This window comes from Hippoglossus stenolepis, chromosome 14, assembly GCF_022539355.2.
Source record: "Hippoglossus stenolepis isolate QCI-W04-F060 chromosome 14, HSTE1.2, whole genome shotgun sequence".
NCBI lineage: Eukaryota > Metazoa > Chordata > Actinopteri > Pleuronectiformes > Pleuronectidae > Hippoglossus > Hippoglossus stenolepis.
Genome location: NC_061496.1, coordinates 18,483,882 through 18,509,390, shown reverse-complemented (window position 1 = coordinate 18,509,390; position 25,509 = coordinate 18,483,882). Strand labels below are relative to the sequence as shown.

At 40.4% G+C, this 25,509-nt stretch overlaps 1 protein-coding gene across 1 annotated transcript in view; it reads right to left on the bottom strand.

The window, feature by feature from the left end:
• Window positions 1-25,509, bottom strand: part of polrmt (polymerase (RNA) mitochondrial (DNA directed)) — a 48,892-nt gene that overhangs the window by 7,019 nt on the left and 16,364 nt on the right. The window contains exons 9-18 of the mRNA XM_047343127.1: window positions 24,682-24,921; window positions 22,448-23,233; window positions 22,126-22,248; window positions 20,492-20,614; window positions 17,969-18,148; window positions 16,846-16,932; window positions 14,386-14,499; window positions 4,582-4,634; window positions 700-798; window positions 329-401 (exon numbers count right to left, since the gene is read on the bottom strand). Coding sequence (XP_047199083.1) covers window positions 329-401; window positions 700-798; window positions 4,582-4,634; window positions 14,386-14,499; window positions 16,846-16,932; window positions 17,969-18,148; window positions 20,492-20,614; window positions 22,126-22,248; window positions 22,448-23,233; window positions 24,682-24,921 — 1,878 coding nt within the window. The remainder of the gene's footprint in view (window positions 1-328; window positions 402-699; window positions 799-4,581; window positions 4,635-14,385; window positions 14,500-16,845; window positions 16,933-17,968; window positions 18,149-20,491; window positions 20,615-22,125; window positions 22,249-22,447; window positions 23,234-24,681; window positions 24,922-25,509) is intronic.

Sequence of the window (25,509 nt, the reverse complement as noted above, 5' to 3'; positions counted from 1 at the left end):
TAATGTATGAGGCCGGGGAGGGAGAAAGTTTGTTTTACCTTAATAGAAGCTACACAAATGATCCACTAGAAAAAGTGCTACAATGAGATCAGTGTTACAATCATTCTTCTGTTGCTAAAAATAAACGGAGAAGCCCGGATCAGATTAACAAAAATGTGCAATGACACCTTTAGCTTCAATTAATCAGCAAAAAGAGGAGATTCAAACCCCCAATGATATATGATCAGACCAGATGGATATGGCTGTGGGGGGATGATGGTAAGGATGAGGAACGGTGACACAAAGTGGAGAGGTGGGAGTGAAAAAAGGCTGTTCTGTGATTCGATACCTTGTTCATGGTGTCCACGGTGAGGGCGTGGGTCCAGAAACAGTCGTGAACCGAGACGAATGTCAGACCAGCGCTGGGATCGAACACAGAGGGAGAAGGTTTCAGAAAAGTAGACGATGACAAAAAACGTGTACAGACGACAACATTTGCAAAAACCTGTAAAGAACCTGAGTCTGTAAAAATGAGCTCACTGTATATAAAGCATATCATACCATACCATACCTAGCTGTGATAATTGCCTTTCAGGTGACAGGGGACTTTAAGTAATGCATACATGAGTCAATCTGAGGTCTCACATCACAAACTGTCTTTAGACAAATGACTCTGAGTTGAATACATTTGTGTAACAAGTGCAGCATGTTCAATGATACCTGTAGCAGTGGAGAGAAGTCAGCATCATGTGGGTGGAGTCCAGGGAGTGGATGAAGTTTGGCGGGAAGGCGTTCTTCTGTTTGACCGTGTCCGGCCGCCTGTGAAGGGACAGAAAACAAAAATTAAACTATTGTGGACTTTCTGTGATGTACCTTCATACGTTCTGATATACACAAAATGTGCTTTCAGCCAAGCTTCCTGAAGTCTGAAGTGGCCTCATTATGTGCTGATAATTCAACAGGGAAACAGTTAATAATCCTGTTTGAGAACTGGTTTGTGGACCACTTGGAAGAAGGAAGTTCACATAGCATTTATCACATATAAAGCATGTGATCAAGTCCGATAATGTTACGGTTTATATGTGTGGTGGTCCTCTACTTCTCCTCATTACACTTAATATTCTTATACTATTGTGTTATTCTCTGTTATTCTGAATTTCCTTTGGGATTAAGTTCTATTTCATTGTATGTCATCATATCTTAATTTAACAGCTACACAGTGTTGCAATTTATTATTATATTCTATAATTTTGACTCCAATTTTGTATTTGTGCTTTCGTTGAATACTTTTCCTTTAAAGAAACTTATTTTTCTTTAGCAACATCAAAGCAACAATGAAATGGAAGTTCAAGCTTTTTCATCAACCATATTGTGATACATTTCAAAGTAAAATGAATCTGCTGGTTGGGGAATTATTGAGATGGATTTAAATCTAATCCTTTCATGTAACTGGATAAAAAGGTGGCTGTGAACCAAAAAAATACACTGTGATATGGAGCTGTCGAGGACTTCTGACAGTAGCACGAGAGGTCAAAACAACCTTTAATTTTCAGGTCAGTGGTTAATGGTAAATCTTGATAACATTCTGTGTTGTTATTGTAGATCTTTCATTTTAAAACAAATCAAATGTAATTACACGAGCAGGAAAAGCACAAATGTAATAGCAGTATTGTTAACAGCTGCATCATGAAGTCGCATTCGTTTTCCCTGCATTCAGTCTCAAAGCCCGCCGTGCTGGGATTTCAACATCAATATGTATTTTCTACTATGTGACCTCCGGGCGACTCGCATCTTCTAAACAACAGTCAATATGAGAAGTGTATACGTGATATAAAAGGAATATTACAAGGTAATATAAATGCAGTGTTGTTGCTGCTGCTGCTGATGGAGCTGGCAGTAAAAGAAGCATCCTGCCAATCTGCATCCCCATATTCCCATTACACTGAGCCTGTGCCATTCAAATCCTCTGGGCTGCCACAGAGCAGAACGCTGCTCTAATGGAAATGCAGACAGAGCGGAGAGAGCTCGGGCCAAGCTAAAACACACATATGCACGCAAACACACACACCCACACACACTGCCTGTCTTTCAGTCTTGTTTGCTTGGAAAAGTTAGATTTTTTTCCATCAGGGTGCTTTTAGTTCTGCTGCTTTGGGCTTTAGATGAACAAAAACAAGATTCCTGAAAATATATTTGCAAGCACACTCGGCTAGAGATGCTTTCAACAACACTGTCTTTCCCCTCTTTTCTTTCCCTTTGTCTCACACAGACACACCAAGCAAACATGTCACCTTCAAATCCCATGGGCCCAACAGACTAGAAAGGTGCACAGTCAGTACTCTAAGGGTTCGCAACCACAAGGTCTCTGAAGTGTCACCGTTCTCGAGCAGAGTGATGGTTCACTTCATATTAGAAGAGATACTAAAAGCATGTGGCTTTGCAATTATTGTTTATTTTACATTGCATTTCATAAGCTTGGATAATATGCATTAGAAGAAAAAGCACTTAAAAACAGGGCTTTATGTCCTTTACCACTTCATCCTGTCCTGTATATACATTATTGAATGAATTTGCTTTTTTAATGTTTATTTTAATTACAGCAAGTAAAATTGTGGCTGCTTCCATTTGTGTGTCTCTGTGGAAGGAAGAAAATCAGCCATGGCGATTGTAAATGTCAAATGGTCATTATTTATACAGCGCTTTTCTAGTCTTGATGACCACTCAGTGCTTTACATTACAGTTTGCCATTCACCCATTCACACACACATTCATACAGTGCATCTATTAGCAGCACTTTATTTTTCTATGAGGGGCCATTCGGGGTTCAGCTTCTTGCCCAAGGACACTTCGGCATGCAGATGGGGAACACTGGGATTGAACTGCCGACCTTCTGGTTGGAGGACGACCGCTCTACCCCTCAGCCAGAGCCGCTCGATTGTGTCGAGTTTAGCTCAGATTGTTGCCACCTTTACGTTCTCCGACAGCAAATTTTACGTTTCAGACAAGTCGGCCTCTGTGAGAGTCACCCCCACCTTCCTCCCTCTCCTTCCCATCCACTCTAAAATCCTCCATCCCTCCTTGCACGTTGTTGGCTGGCAGTTCAGTATTCACGCTGCTGGTCCTGTGGCACTGTGCATGTCAGACTGAAGAGGACGGCTGTCAGTCTTTGTCATCTCCATCTCCTCTCAACTCTCCTGTCACTCATTCTGTCTTTTTTTTGTTCTCTACGACAGAGGTGAGCCTCTGTCAACCTGACTCAGTCTCCTCTTTTAAATCTATCTTGCCTCACTATGATTAGCAGTCGTCTACAGATAACACAAGTCATGAGATACTCAGGAAATCACAGGACGTGCATACACTGATGATCTGGTATAAAAAAAAAAAATAATTCAATGTGAAATGTGTTGACTCCCATTACATGTTAAATCTCAACCCCTTCTGATGAACCTATTGGCAATAAAGGGTGTAACTCTTTGTCATTTGCGATACATTAACTGCTCTGCAATAACACAAATGCATATTTAACTCTAAAAGTCATTGATGATTGTTTCTTTATTTTCATGTCCACACAGAAGTGCCCAATTCTCATGGGTTCATAAGACACCACAAATAAAGCTACAGTGGTTCTTCAACTATTCGACAAAAAATTCAGCCTTCTTTCCCAAGCCTCGCAAATAAAATCTGCTGAAATAAAACTTCTCTTCCCTATAATAATCCTACCAAAAGAAATCAGCATAAATGGAGGACATATTACTAAAGAGAACATCCCCTACATCCTCGTAAACAGGAAAACAAAATTAGCCTCATTCTCAATTTTACCGAGCTCTCACAGAGCACAGCCTGTGTTGCTCTGGAGTGACGTTAAACCTGCCGTCAACAATAAAAACCTTATTAATCTGAATTAAGTTGCACTACCTCTAAACTGCAAAACTGTATCTGAACCCATTATTAATTTTGTGTCCCACATATTTAATATAAAAAGTATTTCTAATTCTCATAGAATACTTGAGTTCATTATTCACTCATTCCTACATGGTCCACAAAATGAAAATGATCATATCAGTATAGTTTTATTGGCCTGCCCCTAATTCCTATTCCTGTTAGAAAAACCTCAGTTCAACTTCACACAACTAGAAGTGTGAAACTATGCTTTCAAAAGTTTCAAAACTTTTCAGATCGCATTTGCTAATATGTGATAAATGCAAAGTTACATCCGACCTTGAGAAGGCAATTAGCGAAAATGTCCACTGGAGACAGCTTTTGTGCAGCTGAAGTTCTTGAGAAAAGCTAATTGCCTCAAGAGCTCCACTTTCTACTTTCATCCTCCTCTAAAAGCCAAACACAAAGTTATCGAGTGGTCTGAGGCTACTTTTTCTAAAACTTGTGACTCAAATAAATGAAAAAAATAAAAGGCCTGCTATTTTCTCACAGCAGCCTTTCTGTTTCATTACAATCACAATAACTGGTGACAGTTCAGTTCAGCTCAATATGTCAATGACTGCCCATGAGAGAGTGAAGTGGTATTGTTGAATCTGCTGTGGGTCAGAGTTAGTGTGTGAGTACAGATGCAGATAGAAACAGACGGGTGCCACAAGGACTCACTCTTTGATGTCATGGTTGATTTTGAGGTTGATATGTTGCATGATACTCTTCATCTGTAGAGATAAAACACAGACAAAGAAAACAGAGGGTTAATCCACAAGTAAATCCAGTTCCAGACACAAATAATGACCGATATGTCTTATAAAATGTATGATATAATGTATCTGACGCACACAAACCCAAAGATTATGATTGTTTAGATAGATATTTTGTGCTGAAGGACAATGCACATTAAATGATAACAAGGCCGCTCAATATTTGCTATTCAATACAGCCATGAAAACATAGTATGCCAAGGTTTAAGATGTCTCTGATTAAACTTTACTGTAGAGTTATCTGATAGAACAATAATTCATTTGTTTATCTAAAATAACAACTTTCTAAAGCTGAAGATTACATCCAAGTGTAAAACCCTAAAATGCTCAGTTTAATATCACAGAGGAGAAGCTGGAGCTGTTCATGGTTCAGTCAAGTATAAAATGCTGATTCATTTTCCATTGGTTAATCATAGTCATAATTTGGAAATATATTTTTCTTTTACTATGAAGCAACATGTTCATTAAAACAAACCATCAGGTAACACAGAAGTAAGGAGGATAACACAATGTGCTAAACGTGAGATTTAAAAGTATTATGTAAAGCATATGTCCAAGAACTAATGAAAAGGATATTAATTTACTATCAAATCATGCTTGGATAACCAAAGAATAACTTCCATCCTCCTATCCATCCATCCATGTTACATTTACCAGATGCTTATTTAGGTCAGTGACCACAGGGAGTCAGGTGTCACTGAAACGCAACGCAGGAGACTTGAACCCTAAAAGCTGAGACCGTGGTTCAAGGGTTCAACTCTGCTTCACTGAAGTAAATAGCTGTGGTTGTATAGTGCCTGTAGATTGAGTGGATTAGAATAGATACTTTCTTTGAAATTCTACCCAATCTCTTGGAATGGGTTTAATTGTTTTATCTACAGTGATTTTACAGCAACCCTTGAGGGAACTGCATTGTACTTTTGAGTGAATAGTTTTGTGAACTATTCTGGAGTAAACATTCTGCTGTGCACTTCAGTGACACACCCAACAAAACTTGATCTCTCTACTGGTTTCTGTAAATATTCCATGAAATGGGGATTTCCAGGAAAACTGACACTTGTGTCTGTCAACTGAATAATCCCTCTCTGCTATGTCACACCCTGTTTACAACAGAACTGCATTGCATTACAAATGTATAAGCAACCACACACATATGTATTCTCATATGAACAGGACAGGAGCTAGAGAGAGTTCTTGGTGATGCACAAAGGGATGGAAGGTTGAGGCAGGCAGAGGGGAAAGTTGTAGCTGAAGTATCAGCCGTATGCCACAAAAGTACAGAAGATTAAAAGTAGGTGGTAAAGGTGTTTTCAAACATGAACTGGAAGCTATTTTCTGGAAATGTTTCAAGAGTTTTTTCTTTCACATATGAAGAACATAGCAGGAGATTGTCCAGGTCAGTTGTGTTCACAAGAACAGGAACATTTTTGGAACACAGACCTGATGGTCTGCAATGACTTCAGTGCATGTCTGAAAGCAGCTATAGTGATTTATGATGGTATTTGATTTAACTCATTGAATGAAAATAAGAAGCTGACAAAGAGCACAAAATATTATCTCATCCATAACACAATTTCTAAATTCTATAACAACTCCAAAAGACCTATATGTGTTCATAGTCTTATTTGCCAATACATACACAATGGGAGTTTTATGCTCCCTCTCGACACCCAAACAGTTACAGTCTTAATGGAGAGAAGATTTATCATTCTAATCTCGCAGACCTTGAGGGGTCCATTCAGAGAGCTGAGCCGAGACATATGCAGCGGGGGCATTCTTTCACTGACCCCTGAAACCATGCCAGGGTGGGAACGACGAGCTACAATCTAAGAGATATGACTGGCAGCAGGCGGCCAACCGCTTGTTAAGGGAGCACATTGCATTAGTTTGTTTGCTTTCATTCAGTTTACACTAACATATCTACAGTGCATGTCTCTAATATGATTACTCTGCCAGAATGCATTTTCAATTTTTTACTTAGCTCTACAAACAGATCTTTCTGTACTCTGAGTAATGAGAGTGCTTTTATTGTAAAAAAAATAAAAAAGTCTGCTGCTGCTTGTATTCGGGGGAAATCAATTCATAATGAGCAGCATGGTGGCTCTGTGGTTAGAGTTGAGGGTTTTACATGACCTGGGGAACTATAGGTGGGAAGAAAGTCAGTGGTTCAGCTCATATCAGTTGTTGGTTGGCTGTTGTCAGCCACAGACTAACTCATTTTATGATTTTGTTGCTGTTGCTGCACTCTGACACTCCTGGGTGAACAGTGAGGACACAAGGACCCCGTCAAATGCCCATTCAGCTTCATTCTGGGCCTGTGATGACCCTCTGGAAAGCCAGGAAACAAACATTTCATGCGGGACGTGCTCTTGACTCCATGATTCTGGTTATTGATTTCAGCAAAGTCAGCATAGATGAAAACTGGAGCTGGAAATCGGGCCAATAAGACCTCAATGTATAATGTGGCCCACTGACATTCAATATGTCCCTCAGCGAGTGACCTTTGTTTGAGGTATAACATCCAAATGAGTTTTAATTGAATGCAAGACTTGAAGCTGTGAATTAATGTCTCTATATCTCACTGAAACGACAGCATGGGTGTCATGATAGTTGTTCCACTATTCAGTGTCTGTGGAGCATCTCCAGATAATCTGTCTATAACAGGGATGGGAAACGTCCTGTGTTGCTGCGAGAACAACACAAAGCAAAATTGTTCCATCGTCAGTTTTGCTCGAAGGTCGGTTTACTGATACAAAATATAGACAAAACACAGAAGAAAATGTTTCTCTCTGGCTTTCGATGAAACAAGAGACATAACAAATACAGCCTAATCAACCATTTTTAATGCATGGTATCACTGAATGTTTGATTATAAGGAGGAATTGCAAGCCATTATGAATTAAATTGTCAACTAAGACAGATATGAAGGAATATCACAGTTCCAGAGTAGTCTAATAGAAAATAGCCCCTGATATGCCACTTTATATCACAAACTACAGGCAGAGTAGGTATCTATGGTTTTTCCCACAGCCGAGTCAAGTGAACTGAAATAAAATCTGACCGGGGTGTTGGTCAGCTGTCAGTTATGAGTTCCATGTTGGTCTTGTTTGTAGTTTTATTACAGCATGCTAATCTCTAATGTTGAAAAAGAACAACATACATTTATCATTTCATTCTAAATAAATAAATGTTGACATAATTATGACTTTATATATATATTTAAGACCTAGTTTGTATTAGTTTAACATATTTAAGATTTTTAAAGGCATAAAATTCCAATGATTTTAGACTTAAGACTTTTTAAGACCATGCAGAAACCCTGCAAACGACTGACATATTACACCATCCATCGCGAGAAGAAAATGAATGTCTGAATCTATCCAATAGTTTCAACATTTAACTCAAAAACTATATTTACCGCAATGAGGCTGTATGTGTCCGCTCGCTAAACTCGCTACAGTTTCTCTGTACATATTTCGACATAATTTTTCTAGATTCATACAAGGTCACTGTGACCTTTGGCCACTGAAACGTGATCACTTTATCAAAGTTGAAGAAATTCCCTTAAGCGTTCTTGAAATATAACATTCAAGAGGCCAAAATCATATTTTTTGAGGTCACTGTGACCTTGAGCTTTGACCACCGAAATCTAATCAGTGGGTCCCGGTGAATTGTACAAGATGTAATGAGCTTCCTATGGGCAGTCCTAATATATCCGATTCACAGGGATGTGAAGTCACTGTGACCTTGCCCTTTGACCTCCAAGCACCAAAATCTAAACAGGTCATCTTTGAGTCCAAGTGAACATTTGTACCAAAATAGAAGACATTCCCTTAAGCTGAACTTAAGATATCACATGCAATGCTTGAGTTAATACTTGAGTCCAAGTGAAGGTTTGTGCCAAATGTGAAAGGATTCCTTTACGTGGTTCCAGAGATATCACCTTCACAGGTCAAAAAGTGAATATTTGTACCAAAGTTGAAGAGATTCCCTCAAGGCATTCTTGAGATATCTCGTTCACGAGAGGGGGACGGAGGGATCGACATACAGACAACCCACAAACACAATACCCCTGGACACTGGCTGTCCAGGGGATCACCAAAGTCATTCGGATAAATTGTCAGGGATTCACACATTTTTGTACAAAATTTGGGCTGGTTGTGTTTCAGTCTGGACGAACCAATCAATCAACTCCCGCTGCCATCCTGAGAGCCATGCTGCTAAAAACTGTACAGCAAAAACGCCTTATGAATATAAATGTGTTTTCTCAAATGCATTAAGATAATGTTAGAGATTTTTTTTTTTTCCAACACCTTATCTTCTAAAAGACGAGCTTTATTAATATTAAAGTTGCATGAATGTATATCTGCAACAGATAACTGTGTGACAGACGACTTATAAAATCAAAACTCATACAGATATTAATAGCCACATGTACTGTATATAAGAAGGCACAGCTAGAAAGGGATTAAAGTGACAGGTGTTCACATGGATGGAAGTACGTTATAGCTGGCAAGCTATTTGGTTTGGTGGTTCCAGTCGATCGCCTGAAGGTCGCTGTGTGATGAATGACAGAATCGCACAATTATCAAGAGATGGTTTTAAAATAGAAGCATAGTGTGGAGAAACCCCATTAGATTCTGCCACGGCTGCTATCTCATCCATCATTGCTCAGGGAGGGCTTGTGAGGAGATCTGTCCATCACTTGGTTCTTAACATCCTAAATTTGTGTCCTTAACGGATCGGCTGGACGGTGGGAATGGAGAGAACGCAACGTAAAAAGCAGAGAGAGAGGAATAGATGTTGCCTTAGATGTGAGTAATGGACTGCCATGGTGTAATTGAGGTCACTACCCTATGCTATAGTCCTGTTCATTATAATGAATATGGGCATGATCTGTGTACAAGCTCTTACTCAGACCCTGAGGCTGTGATGAACGAGACCCTGGCTCACCCCGCTGCGAGTCTGTGGGGAATAGTCTCCTGCAGTCAACATCACCTGAGAGTTTACAGATGGTCACAGATACAAAAGCCATCAGTAACCACATGTGAGCCATGCTGCCGAGAGGGGAATCCCCATCCATCACATTGTGGTTAGTAACACAGCTCTGATCTACACCTCACACTCCTCCTTTTCTCTGCTGTTCCGGGTCACCTGGTCCTCTACCTCTCCTTCTCCCCCAGGAGAAGGATGAAAACAGCTGGAAACTAACAGTCACACACACATACCCTTGAGTATCGCCACAGTTTCACTGGCTTTTTCCAGACCTTTCTACCAAACTTTTCTTTTCTACCTCCTAATTCAAACTGCATTTTTTATTATTTCACCCCAAAATGGCACAAGATTTTGCAGAATCAACTACACATCATGTTACCACTGAGAAGGTCTTATTTCTAATCCAAGGCAAAAGGAGGCATTCAGGGCATTACATTGCCATTTGGAATGACATACGTTCCCTTAACTATAAAGAAACGCAGACACATTGTACATACTTATTGTAAAGGCCCTGAGACCTTCAAAACAACGTGAACACATGAGATTAAATTCAGTCTGAATGTCTTATTTTCTGGAGTCTTTTTCATGTTTTTGCACAGGGGCCTGTTTCTCCATGATTTTTTTTTTTACTATAACTCTAAGGTGTTTTAACCCAGTGGAGTTCAATATTTATTCATATTGACAGTGCCCTATTTTTTAATTGCTATAGGCCACAAGCAAATATTTCGATGATTAGTACTAAACTAATAGAAATAAGAAAAATATTTACAGAGCTTTAATGTCCAGGGAAATTACAAACAAAACCCAAAGTAACTGAAAGTGATTCTTTCCACAGAGAGGACATTAGATCACAGGCTTTCACAAATCCAGTCGAATCTAGCCAATCCAGCTGATGACTCCCGCGTGTCACCATCCGCTGAGAGCCAGATTTCACTGTAACCTTGCCTGCGAGGGGGGATAAAAAATAAACAAGGAATCTGAGCCAGAGTGACCTCTGATCCGATTAGTATCTCCAAATCCTGTTAGGCATCCTCCCTGATGTATGTTCATGCTCCATTCAGCTACTCCATCCTACTCTAATTTCCTCACCTCGCATGAGCCGTGGAAAAAACTCCATTACACAGGTCAGAGTGTGCACACTGGAAACAACCAACACAAAAACCCAGAGATACACTCACATGCAAACACACTCCTGTCTGACTATGTGATGCTACTGTAGCTACTTTTTGATTTTCGTGCCGCACATCCCAGTTCATCTTACCACTCGATCTCGAGTCTAATTACTAACGACCCTCAGAAGCACCGTGGCCTTGGATTTAAGAGGCAGAGAGGAGACGGGGAGATTGAATTTAATCCAGCTATGCAGGGAAAGGGTGACCTTTCAGGGAGCTGGTTTCATTTTTGTTGCTCAGTGATGCAACTGGATTAGAGAATTATTGCATGGGATGAAAAAAGTTATCAGTGAGACGCAAGTCGAGACCTCATTCTCCCATGAAGTCATTCATTCATTTATTAAAAGAAGCAACATCCACAGAGAGAGCTTCACACTGAGGGGATCCACCATCTGTCACCCTCGCTCTCTTTCACCTGCTTCTGAGGTGTCAAAATCCCTCCAGTCTAACCTTCTGCTGGATGTCATACTGACGGAGCAGGCAGCTCACTGGGTCAGCCTACAAACTACATGTCTGCAGTGCTTGGCATCATATGCTATATGTCTGTCTCCTTTCTCTTCGTTAATGAGCTTGAGGATGTCAGAGGTCAGACTGGGTCTATATAATATCACACAGTCACGTACACTTTTTTCTATTCATGTACACGGACACAAAGTCACAGTATCTTCAGCGGTGCTGGCACACAGACACGTTATCTCAGAGACGAGCTACTGTCAGGATCTCCATAGTGACAAACAACTCCAGAGATGTCGTTCAGCTCAATTAAAGTCGGGCCACTCACAGCAATCACACTGCTTAATCAGTGGTGCACTCCTTCATCAAAGCTATCGAGACCTGGAATGCTCAGCTGGGACATTCAACCTGTGAAGCATTGGGCACTTAAGGCTCTATGATAATCCGGCATATTGAGAATACTGAGGCAAAAATTGTTTTAGCTGGTTGGATTTTCTGTGGAGCAGAAGAAAAATAAACTGTATGACTCCACCAGTGCAGTTTCAGTATACATTCATTTTGTCACTGTGACCTTTGACCACTTAAATCTAAATCAGTTAATCTTTGAGTCCAAGTGACAACTGGTCACAATTTGAAAAAATCCCCTAGAGGCAGACTTGAGATTTGTTCAATAGGCCAAAAACATGTTTTGTGAGACAACAATCCTGATTTTGACCTTTGACCACCCGAATATAATCAGTGCATCAGTGAGTCGTAGTGAACCTTGGGGCCTATTTAAATTCCCTAAAGGCGTTCTCAAGAGAATGTGTTAACAAGGCAAAAATATATTTTTAAGGACACAGTGACCCTGCCCCCTGACCACTAAAATATAACCCACTCATCCATGAGTCCAGTTGAATGTTTGTGCCTGATTTAATAAAATTCCCAATGGGTATTCATGACATCATCACACTCATGAAATGCACCCAGAGAAAATGCTGCACACTGTAGGAATGTGAATGGGTGAATGTCAAAACTGTACTATAAAGCGCTTTGAGTGTTCATCAAGACTAGAAAACACATTATATAAATACAGACCATTTAAATGTGTTTTGTGAGGTCACATCAACTTTGACCTTTCACCTTTAAAAACGTATACGTTTATCCTTGAGTCAAACTGAACATTTATACCGTATTTGAAGATGCCTGAGGCCGCTGGAGGTCTCATGCAGGGGAAGATAGAGAGGAAAGAGATTATTTAATTATTTGATGTTTTCCTAATAGTTTTAGGAAGAACAGAGGGTCTGGGTTGTGAGTACTCTGAATCCAAAACAACATTCAATTGTATCTCAGAAGCTCAGTGTTTACTTGAAGACATTTTTTTAAAAGTCCAATTATTTTCCAAATCAGAGATCCTGGTGTGGAGTGTTTTTTAGTCTCAACATTCTAACCGCTTTCCACTACAAAAAACATTCACCCATTCACATATACTCATACAGCACTATGCTTTTTATTTCACACACCATTCACACTCTGCAGGAACAATTGCCAATTTATAACTCAATACCTTGCCCAAGGACACCTCGGCATTCAATCTGGAGGAGATGACCATTAAACCAATAACCGTCTGGTTAGTGGATGACCTGCACTACCTCATGAGCAGCCGCCCAAATCACATGTAAAGCGATGCCTTGGCACTCAGGCAGTAATCAAAAGCAAATAAAAGTGAAGCAAAATTTGTGGGCTGGTTGTGTGGAGACAAAGATCTTGTTCTCATTAGCTGACAGCTATTAGAAGCATGCCTGTTCTTGTAATTGTAATTAAACCAGCCACCCTCAGCTTCATCAGAGTTCCATCAAAGTCCAATGAAACATAATAAATGGAAATTACACTGAATGATAATTATAGTTAAAGTGATGATCCAAATCCCCTCACTGCCTCATGGAAATAATGAGTCAAATCTAACACATATTATGTGAAAGCACCAGGCTGGAACACATAAAAGGTTTCACATATTGGTCAGTTTGTCAAGAGAGAGATTAATGAGTACTGCTTATATTGTAGAAAAGGGAGTTAAAAAAGTGGAAACAACGTGAGCCACGAAAAGGTCAGCTGTGGAAATATTGAGCATGTTGTGAGAGTTGAGACAAAGCCAATAGGCGGACGAGAAACAAGTGAAAATAGAAGAAAAGAACAACAGAAAGGTCAGCTGGTTAATTTCTGAAAATACAGAGAAATATAGACAGGCCTATAATTGGCCATGCTGTCTATCATACACTGAGGGAAACTATGCTGGACATACAAAGATTGTGCATGGTGCATCAGACTGTTGATATCAATTCTAACAACTGTCCGGGTTTAAAAGAAAAAAAGAAAAAACTGACACCAATAGTTCAGCTTTATGAACTAAAACTCCAGCAAAACAGTTTTGTTACGTGTGAAACCATGTGATTCATTCTACACACATTAGGCTGTATATAAAGATGGACAACATGATATAAAGATGGTGGCCAGCTGCAAAATAGGTTATAAACCCTGCCTCATCCATATTAGTGGATGGGACATGGATGTCAAATGACAGAGTACTTGAGATGTTGTGATTTTTTTCCCTTCCCAATAATGTTTCCGATACGTAGACTTTATGTACTGGGCAATCGCGAGTACCAATTCCATATTGGTGCATTTTAACCCCCCCCCCCAAAAAAACACATGTACTTTAACAGCTGTCTGCTACTAAACCTATAGGGAAGTGATGATTGCTATCGTTGTTGTATGGCCTGGCTCAAGTTAAAATCTGCTTTATGATAATGTTAGTGTAGTAATTGCTAACACCAGTGCCACCCCTTGAAGCTGAAGTTATACAATACATACGGTGTTTTACTGGTAAGACTTTCGAGCGTGAAACATTCCCAAAATCCTGACTTTTTACCTAGCACTGGTAAATGCTATACTACCAGAAAACACTTCTTCATTACTCTACTAACAGTACCTGCCACTGGGAGTACAGCACACCTGGAGCCCAGGAGAATAATTCCCACATACAGTGTGTGTACAAATGTATTTAATCTTCACTTTAGAGAGATTAGCAAAGAAAACAGATGCCGACTTACCATTTGGTTGCGTGTGCGATGGTAAGGCTGAATGATGGGTAAACCCAGGGGTGTCACCCACTCCACAGTGTGGCCAGACTTGGAGATGAGCCTGGCGCTCTCTGTCAGCCAATCCTGCGACAGAAGGATGACAGCAGGTAGTGAAGACACACACTTGATTGCGGGATATATAAAATATTCAATGTACTTCACTGTTACAGAGTCAAAACCTGCTTTTTGTGTTCTGCCTATTGAGAGTGTCACTCAAATCAGACAGTTCGTGGTGTGTTTGGTCAAGGATTGAATAAATTAGGCTATAAATATAAAGACACTATGGTGCATTTGGAACAACAAACTTCTCCTCCACAGTATCAACAGATGATTGATGCATTTAGGTCTGCGGCTTCTTAAAACTGCTGCAAACAATTGTTGCAAACTTGAGGAACAGGTGAGAAGTTCGTTGCTTGTTCTAAAAATTGCAAGTGCAACAGTAGACAAGACATGTCTGGCACAGTCTGTCTCCAAGAACAGAAGCCCTATTAATGTCCCACATGTGCCTTCGTCCTCACACACTATAAAAATACCCCCACACACACATTCATACTGAGCTGTAGGGAAGATAAATACATCCTATCAACTCTAGGTAGCAGTCTGGCCCAAAGCAGCTCCATTCATCATCACCTGCCTTCCGCATATTCCCACACACAATGAAATGAAGATAGTGTGAATGCAGAGAAACAGGAGAGAGATTAAATAGAGAGATGGCTGGAGAGACTGATCAATCAACAGACAGATAAGAGGAAGACAGAGAGGGAGAATATAGTGTGGACAGTGACGGATTTGTAGGGAATGAATATCTGTATTTAGGGAATAAGATGGAACTAAACCTCTGTTCATCAATGTGGGAGCAAAGGTCAGGTCAGGTCAGCCCCACCAACTGATCAGCTACTTCCCACTACTCACAATACATGCAAGAGGATGTGACCCATTTAAAAGCAGCAGGTGCACACACACACAAACACACACTCGCACACAAGAACTTCAGGTCGGCACTGAGGCATGATGGGGCTGGAATTTTCCGTCTGAGACTGAGTCTGTCCACACACATTCCCCAGAGGACACTCAAACCAGCAGTGGGTGGTGGTTCTATTATCGCACCAGTCTTTGCCTGTGGAGGTAATGTACAATCTCATACCAGGTGCACGTCCTGCATCTAGAAATGGAGTCTACGTGATGAATGGGTGTTGTTGCTGGGGTAATAGTGAAGTAGTCATTCATAAAAATAAAGTAACATCCTATATGCAGTACTAGGTCAGTAGTAAGAAATGGTGTGTGAGGGGTGTGTGATGATTTAATAATTTAAAAGATTTTTTCTGGAAAAGGAAATGTGGTTTTAATTAGAAAGAAAAGTTCTAATGTCAGTGAGAGGTTAGTTCTCTGCTGTGAGTTTGATGTCAGGGGAAACTTCTTCAGATAATCAGATCCATGTGTGCTCAGCACGGCACACTTCATTCTGCATGAATGTTAGCGTAAGGCATATTCATCTACACTGCCTCCAATTTCAAACATTTAGAACCAGATTACTTAAAGATATAATATTTTAAAATCCTTCATTAAAATGTCTGAAAACCACCACACCTAAGTTATATATTTTGTTGACCTTCATTATCCAAATTGTTTCGAACAATGTTCAAACCCAGAGAAATCCGATATGAATATGAAATTGCTTCATATCCGCATTAACCGTGGGAAAAACAACATATGACGAGTGTGTAAGCAGCCGACTGGCTGTTCTTTACTGTTTGTATTGATCACTTGTAATGGATCACAATTATTCATTGTCCTTTGCTGCATACAATTTTAACACATTATCTCATCCCTGAACATTTTGATTCGTATCTGAGTTGCGTCAGGATCTTATTCAAAGCATCATCAAACTATAGGTCTGTTGCTATTGTTTTGACTAAGTCCATTATCATGGTCATGGAAAAAAAGCTTCTGTGTTCATGATAGAGGATTGTATGTTTGTTTAATGCCTCAATAAAAAATGCTATTTAATGCATGTGTGGGTAGATAGAGACAAGAAGAGTGACTGTATATCATTACTGTTATGCATGTATATAAACACACAAGTGTAAGTGGATATTGCTGATAATACAGTGTATGTCGGATGAGGTAACTACATGTATGTATTTGCCTTTACATGATTTTAATTACCTCCAACAAGGAGTTGTTTTTAGACAGATTACCTTAAAACTAGGTGGAAGGATGCGGTATGGGACAGGAAAGAAGCCATTTAATTTTGGTGCAGCTCTGGGTATTTTTTTTTACATTTTGAAATTCTGGTTATGTTTTTCGACATATTTAGGGGCCTGATATTAATGAGTGTGTGCAATTTGGTGTGGTTTAAATTAATTTAAGGGAAATGTTGGGCCTTGGTGTTGGTATACACTCTGCTAAGTGCCATTGTAGTTAACTCACCTGGATCTCTCTGGTCCCTGTAAACATCTCTTTTAGGCCAGTGAACACCAGTCGTACCAGGTAATGGGACGCATCCCAGACATGCTCCTGAAAAAAAAAAAAAAATCAGCATTAAGCTTGTATATTCAAATACTATAAACACACGTTGTTTTTCTATTTTAGGCGAAACAATTAAATATATAAAACTTGAAGATTATTTTTGACTTTGTTATTATTAAGGATTCATGTGTAATGCAAAAGTAAACGATAAGAGTTACAGCACACAATGGAAAAGGCACAGCTCTCATATCATTACAGAGATATGATCTCCCCCTCCGTTGGAGGTGCCTCACCCCCTCATCCATCTCCCGGTAATCAGTCACAATTGCACTTCCCCCTAATTCCCTGTTTAAACAATTATGGACATTATGCAGAAGTCATTTAGCACAATAGTCTGGCTGTGGGATGGTCGATACACTGATAGTGGGACCATGCTGATCGCATCTACACAAACAATGAGATTATTGTAAGGAGCTGTATATCTGTATGACTGGTAATAAGCACTACAGTGCTGTAAGATGATGAAATGCCATGGTGTCATTTGACAGAATGGGTGTGGCCATCAACGGACCATTTATGTCCAACCTAACCATAAAGTGTGATGGTTTTGAACTAAAAATAGATCCTGAGAGGCTGAGCAGAGGATATCAAATAGTATTTGCTCATAATGTAATATGGCTGTATTACACACAAGGCCTCCCTTATTCAACCATGAAATACTTTATCTCACTGCACTAAGATAATATGTAAATGTATGAATATGCAAAATTAAGGTCAAACTTACTAAAATTCCTTAGGGAACACCTTCAAAATGTCTCATAGCTGACGAGGAGGACAATGGGGCAATAATATGAAAGGAAGATAGACTTCAGTAGAGGAGACCTTGTGCTCAATACAAGTCCATCTGGGCTCAGTGTGTGTGTATGGATGCATAGCCTGAGAGGACGGTGAAACATGAGCCCTGTGCTAAGAGGCTAGTCTATCAAACCGCACTGATGCCTTGCTAAAAATAAAACAGTACATTGTGCGAGGGAAGCCCCTCGGCCACAGACATCACCGTCCTCCTCCACCACCACCACTGTACCTTGGGGAACTCATCAATCTCCTTCAGTCTCTTCTCTATCTGGAGGCGTCCCCCGTAACGTGTCACCCCGTACACCACAGTCATCACCGTCTGTTTGACCACCTTCCTGCTGATGAAGCCCTCCAGGACCTTGGCGATCTTCACGCCACTCTCTGCATCCTCAGCTCGGAACTCCTCCACCTGAAACACAACATTTTTATTGTTGATTAAACAGCCTACTATTTTCTTGATTAGCTAAATAATTGTTTATTAATAGTATCTCTGAAAACCCCAAAAGATGCCAGCAAATATCTAATTTGTATGGAATTAATAAATTAATAAACTATCAAAGCAGCAATTTGTTATATTCTGTCTCTCAGTTGACAGATTAATTAGATCAGTGTGGGATAGAGTACATGCTGCTGCGCACAACCTTTGCATTAGTCTAGAATGTCAAACAGCATTTATTTAGTTGTGATTGCCAATTAGCTCAGTCCTGTGACAAACAAGCAGCACCTTCATGTGGTTAAAGGCACACAGGGAGAGAAGCACACAAGAAACTAAAGGGCCAGTAAAAACTTTACGGATTTTTGACACTCCACAGTACAGACATTTTATTTTGGGTGGGGGGGAAGGCAAATAACTTCCTATAGGTTTTTATTTTAATAAGGCCGAGGCAGCTAAAACTGAATGATGTTAAGCTACACACCCTTATCGTTCATAAATATTTGCTTTTGGGTAATTAACTGTCTGTAAACTGTTCAAACAGCTTATGTTCTACATCTAATGGTTCCGGGCACGCTCACACCACCCCCTCCCTTGGTTTTTGCTTCTCTTCAGATCTACACTGATCTCACACTGGGCTTCTCTGCATGACGGCCTCTGTGGGGTTGCTTCCGGTGCAGGCTCACACTGTCAGGGCAGCAAATTCATGCAAGGAGGAGCCCTGCAGGTAGACCCTTCTCCCTCTCTGGAATCAGGAAACCTGTTGTTGCAGTGGCGAACTTGAATCCCTGCATTCTTCAGTAATATGAATTGCCAGTGTTGTTTATTGTACAGCTTAACGTTGCAAGTAAACAGAAGTTTGCCATTTCACAAGCCTGATAATTAACAGTATCATCTAAAAATGAATGGGTCATCGGTCATTGGGATGCATCGTCACAGATCTTTAATGAAAATATGGCATGCTCATGCATTTGATCCCACGAGAAACCCATGGAACTGAAATGTTCTTGTATCCTAATTTAGGGAGACGAAGTGGGAACTAGCCATATCTCCTGAGAAACATGACATTACAGTTCCATAGGTTTCTAGTGTCACCAAATCAGCATGAAAAGAATCATTAAGATCTGTGACAGCGTGGCCCAAAAGTGAGATGATTTGACAGAATTATAAATACTAGAGCAATGCACATTCTAAAACTGCCTGTTTGGAATGGCCTGATTGCTTGTCCTGTACTAATTCTCTCAGGCCTATGTCTAAATTATTCCTTGTCATTAGTGAGACATTTCACAGGTCAGTAATGCATTCCACACAATCTTCAGACCCAAGTCCACAACTTTATTATATAAATGAAGCATTAAGCATTGCAGCAACAGAACGAATGTCGTGCTTTTAGACAAATTGCATAAGAGGAAGTGATTCTATGAATGTTGTTGCCACAACAGAGATCAGCACCTGGGAATGTCTGTGTCAGTCTGAAATGGTGACATTAAAATAATTATTCATCAAAATCATGTGGTGATGTTGACCCACGGTTTGACCCAGACACTGATCACTCTTGTGGTTTATCTGAGGATGTAGAAGAGAACTAATTCAACTCGGTCAACAGACTGAAGGTACACTGCCTGTAGCACTGGTCATCTGTTTATTCAAAGTTTATTATTAATATTGAACATTTCACATGTCCAAATTGCACCAAATTTGACACTACACTTCCTTGGGCCCTTAACAATGCACATGCCAAGTGCGAATAGTTTTCAAGATTTGCATTCCACAGGCAGACAGACAGACAGACCTACTGACAGAGGTAAGTAGATTTAGAAGATTGATAAGTAAAATATTGTCCTGTAGCAAACTGCACTCACTGATAACTCCAAGCAACATTTCTGCCTCTCAGCTCTCTGATTCCTCCTGTACTGAGATGTCAGAACACCGGAGTTAACTTCAAATTGTTTCTCTATAAAAGAAGCGTGTTCACAGCTTGCTGGGCCCTTCTGATATCATTGTATGCACACTTGCCCTTTGAGCCCTCGGATGCGGTAAGCTGTCTCCTCTCGCTGCGCTCTTATGCAATGACTGAGAAACAGAGCACTTTTAAAAGTGACACCTCAAGTGGGAAACTTGAAATATATTCTCAGTCATCTGTCTGTCACTCAGTATGGGATCGAGTGAGTCATCTTAATATTAACCGCTGAGCAAGTGCAACGTGCCTTGCAACTGAAATCAGCCCGGATTCAGTTCTTTTGTGCACCTTCCAACAAGCATTTCAAAGAAGAGGAACAAAATTGATCCAAAGCACGAAAACTGCCCAATGGTGCTGACCTGCTGTGCTACTCCGCTGTACACATCCTGGGGCACGTCACAGGGCAAGAGGTTGACTGAGGTGGCACCAATCACATCCCTGCCTAAAGCGGCGTAGTGCTGGAGCCCATTACAGGAGCCGTCCTGGAGCAGAGGTGGAGAGAGGGGAGGAGAGATTAAAGCAGTGAAGTGGAGGAAAGGAGAACAGAGAGAGCAAGAATTAGAGAGGTCAGTGCAGAGAGGGAGAGGTCGGCACAGGGAGGGGGGGGGAAGGTGAACATAACACAGACCAGGTGATTTAAAGAAAGTTAAAGTAGACGAACAAGAAGAGAAGAAAGACAGACAGGAAAGAGGGGATAAACGGTCAAATTAAGAATGTGACCGTCAGCTCAACCGATGATGTTTATAACAACAGATCACCATGTCCCATAGCCAAGAGCAACAATTGCAAAAGTGAATTTTGCATTTATTGTCATACTATTAACACATTCAAAACAATACCTGACTTGCATCTATCCATCTATCTTTAATTCTTTCTATTGTGCAGATACGGACCTGATGTTCAGAATACAGATGTATGAATCTGCATTGTCCAATTAAGCTCTGCAACTGCATTGAAAAGCCTCACACAAACTGACTAATTTAGGCAAATTATTTCCTTTCCTTGATTTATTCATCTATAAGGGGCAACACACATTGATTAACACATTAATTTGAGGCAAGTATATTAGATTTTCATCTCCAGTCCCTGAGCAGGTTGAAGGAAGATATGTAAATTCTTTGAGCCAAACTGAATACACTCACTTCTGTCTGAACTGTTCAGCACTTTCACGCTGTGATGCACAGTATGTCTTGTTGTGATGCTTTTTATTTGATCTTTTTTTTTTGAATATGTTGGAATCTCAGACAATTATTTCCACTTGCATTACTTGCTTTTTGATTGCTGTGTTATAATATAATTTGCTGTGATAATTTTCAATAAATCGTTAGTATAAATCACTATAGTATAAATCCCTCTATGAAATGTGAATTAATAAAAGCAACATAAAGGAGAGACAAGTGCCAAATAAAAGCAAAACTATGACACAGATATTTAACATGGCCCTGTGGTGCAGATTGTGTTCAATTACTTTAAAAAAAATTATAAATGCTAAAGATTAGAAGTGTGCAAATTACTGAACTCCATAAGGCTGCACAACATAGAGTCTATTGTAGAGGATTTGTTTGTTTCTTCGGTTTCTACATTAAAGGCAGGCACCCAAATGCCAGACCTCAGCACATGACGGCTCAAGCTGTGGTCTGGTCTGTAAGATCTCAGCTGCAGGTTTGTGACAGAAGACATGAAATGGCTGCACGTGGCTCGGGGAGTCTTGGCTTGTTGATCTTGATGAGTCCTCTGAGACAGCACTATTACTCATGACTAAATGGCAGAGAGCACTATAACTGGCCTCAGGTAATGCAAGATATAAAAAAATCTTAAAGAATAATCTTTTCGAATCATTTCACATTATTTCGTCTGTTCAACAAAGAACAGTTAGTGTAGCTTTACATTTTTGGTTTTCAATCAAACGTCTTATTAAAGGACACATTAGTAGGAGGAGATGGGACATTCAAATCCCTATGGATCTTAGTAAACAGATAAATAATCATTTTACCTGATGAACAGGAAAGTTGGAGATGAACTGTGTTGGATCGGGAGATCTCACAGCCGTGGCTATTTCCATGCAGCATGCCAGAGCCTGCCAAGGCTCATCCGCATTCATCCACCACTTCTTACCCTGAGAGAGACAAACACAAGCACCTGGCCTGTTATCCTGAACACATGTACACAGATGGAGAAGGATTTTTACGACAGAAATTTATATCCTTATTTTGGTTATAATATAATCTCAATATTTCAGAAATTGATAAGTCTTTGTATATCTTTAAGAAGTGTGTGTGTGTGTGTGTGTGTGTGCTTCACTGTGCTTAACTGACATTGAGAGGGTTGTCGGCAGAGTCCAGTATGTCCTCCATGATTGTGTTGGCGTACTCCAGCCGTCCCTGTAGTGAGCTCCTCTTCTTTAACCCTGTCAGATTGACAAAGTGGATCTTTAGCCAGTCAAGGCCCTTGGGACCGAGGGGCTTCCCCTCCGCAAACAAAAGGATGGCCCGAGTCACATCACTCCCTAGGTGATTAAAGTATGGAGGACAGGGGTAGGTACGACCCCTGAAGTCCATGTTGTGAGGGAACCAGAAAGTCTCATCCCGCATGTGGTTGGCGATGGAGAGTTTATAGAGGGCATCCATACGCAGGCTGTGCATCTCACTGTATTTCTTTTTGGCCATGACCACCTCTCTTCTCATATGGGCCTTCTCAGAAGCTGTGTGATTGGGATCTTGAGGATTGAAGTGGGGTAATTTGGGGGCCTCCGATAGTGGAGGAGGGATGTCTAGCTTATCATTTCCCCGGTCATTGAAGATGGAGATAATTATATCCAACAGAGGTTTGTTGATCCTCCAGGCACAGCTGCCCAGCTGGTTGAGAGAGTCCAGGACTGCGTGGAGGTTCTGGCATTTCTCCAGCAACACCTCGTGTTGGACGGCCCCGTCCACTGTGCGCATCAGCTTAGCCGGTGTCAGCAGGTAGGCTCCAAACTTCACAGAAGTCCAGGGCACAGGAGGGCACAGCATCGGCATCACGCATGAGTCAAAGGTCAGCTCGGTCTCCATGGCTTCCTGTTGCATCTGAGACAGGATGGGGTGGAGCTTGATGAAACCGATCTGGTGGAAAAATCAAATAAGAAACCTCAAATGAACAGCCACACGAAAGAAATCGCTCATAAACAGAGACGACAATGCTTTTCAATTCAATGTTTAAAGGTTCAGTGTGTACGATTTAAATAAAAGGGATCTATTGGTGGAAATTTTATACAAAATAATCCTAGTGATGTTTTGACTAGTGTGTTTCATCTAAATTGTAGTTTTCTTTACCCTAGAATAGGCCCCTTACATTTAAATACTTTTATATTTACAGGAAGGGGGTCCCCTCTATGGAGGCCGCCGTTTTTTTTACAGTAGCCCAGACTGGACAAACTAAACACTTTTTGAGTTTTTATGACAACTGAATGCTACCACAGATTCTCTTTCATGTTTGGAAGGGGAGGGTGAGGGGAGGGGTTTTTTCAGCTGCAACATGCAACTTCACCACCAGATTACACTGAACCTTTAATTATTACAAATCCTATTTAGTAGCAGGTGAAAAACCACATGCTGACCTTCTGATCCCATTTTTAATTTGATATAATAAAAGGATACTGGGTCTTTGCTCTAATGCAACAAACATGGAGTCTGCACAACTGGACATAAATACCATTATGAGAAAAACTAAAAAATGAAAACACCTCAGAATTGCTTGCATGAGTCAGACTGTCATGCTGTGCTGTAAAATCATTAGGATGCTCCCCTGATGAGCAAAACTCTGAGGAGAGGGAAAAAAAAGTCGAGGGGAAATGACAGAGGATTGAAAAAATACATAAGAACATAATTCTGCTCCTGAATTTCCCTTTGTCAGTGCAAAAAACTCCACAAAAAACCCAGTTTCTTCTTGCTCTCTTTCTGCTTCTGTTCACTGACACGGTTGCCTCACCTTCCTGCAGGGTCCCATGGCAATAAATCAGTGAGCCAATTAAGGCGACACTAAAAAAGGGATTAGGCTGGAGCCTATTCATCTTACTCAACTGTTCCCCCTGCCAAGTCACGCAGGGATGAAATGGTTTTATAATTCACACTCTTTGGAGCTTCACATTGGATAGGAGGCTGTTCAAATAGACAAGGCTTTAGAGGGGCAGACACTCTTCCAGTCCAAGGGAAGGTCAAGTGTCTTCAGGTATTTTCCTCATTTCTACTCTGCTATGCTTCTTTCCTCATTACATGTCAACTGTACTTATACCTTACATGGTCAATCTTTTAATTAACTGTGTATAATTTTCAAATGTCACAAGAATTATAATTTGACCGATGGAGGGTCCTTGTCATGAACTGCTTTGTTCATTTTTTAAAAACTTAATCCTTTCAAATACTAAGATCCTTGGTCGTAGTTTGCAGGAGATGCTGATGACTAATCCTTAACTATTTTGTCCAAATAAATCTCAGATGAAAAGATCTTTTCTCTCCAAAGTTGCAGAACAGACTGCCGCTAGATATCAGAGAAGCTAGTTCAGTGAATGTACCTGTCGGATGCTGCGGAAGGTGTACATGTGGTAGAGGACGGGGATGTGCTTCCTTTCTTGGGCTGGGTTCAGGATGTCACTATTAATTTTAAGGTTCTTCACCATCATATCCACCAAGCATGTGCCCAGCTCCAGAGTCACTATGTACGGCCAGCTTGTCTCGCCCCCCTGCAACATGGGTCCTGAAGTCAGCTCCATCTCCAGGTTACACCACTGCTCCCTGGGAAGGACGTCATACTCCTAGAGGGAGACAATCAGAAGTGGGTTCTTGTCTTTTTGTGATTTAGACATTTTTCCTCATATGAAAAACACCATGGAGTATGATAATGCTAATGTCTTGCAAAAAGCACAGACACTGAAAGTCTTACTGCAATAAGCCATGAAGTCTTTAACTACAGTAGGTTGAAAGTGGCATTTCAATATTTAATGGATATTGTAAAAGCCCAGATTAAAACTAATCATTGCTTTCATTATTAAACAATGTGATTACCTTCTCAATTGTTTAGTCAAAGTATTATTTTGTCAACTTTCTAATAATATATTCTGCTCACAAAAATAAAACACAGAGAAAAGCAGAACAGATGAAATTATGAAAATAATGACTTTTTAAAACATGGTTTTGCTTCAAAAATATCAAAACTTAAATTAAGTCAAAACAGGTGCTTGGAATTTTTACAATAACTGACTAGATACCGTAGTGAAAGAACCCACAGGAATGAAGAAAGGAAGGTAGGCAGGTAGCTAGTATAATAAACATGATTTGGTTCAGGAGAAAGCATACTAAATACAATCTTACTCTCATGAACCAGTTCAAAGTAAAAGCTGGAT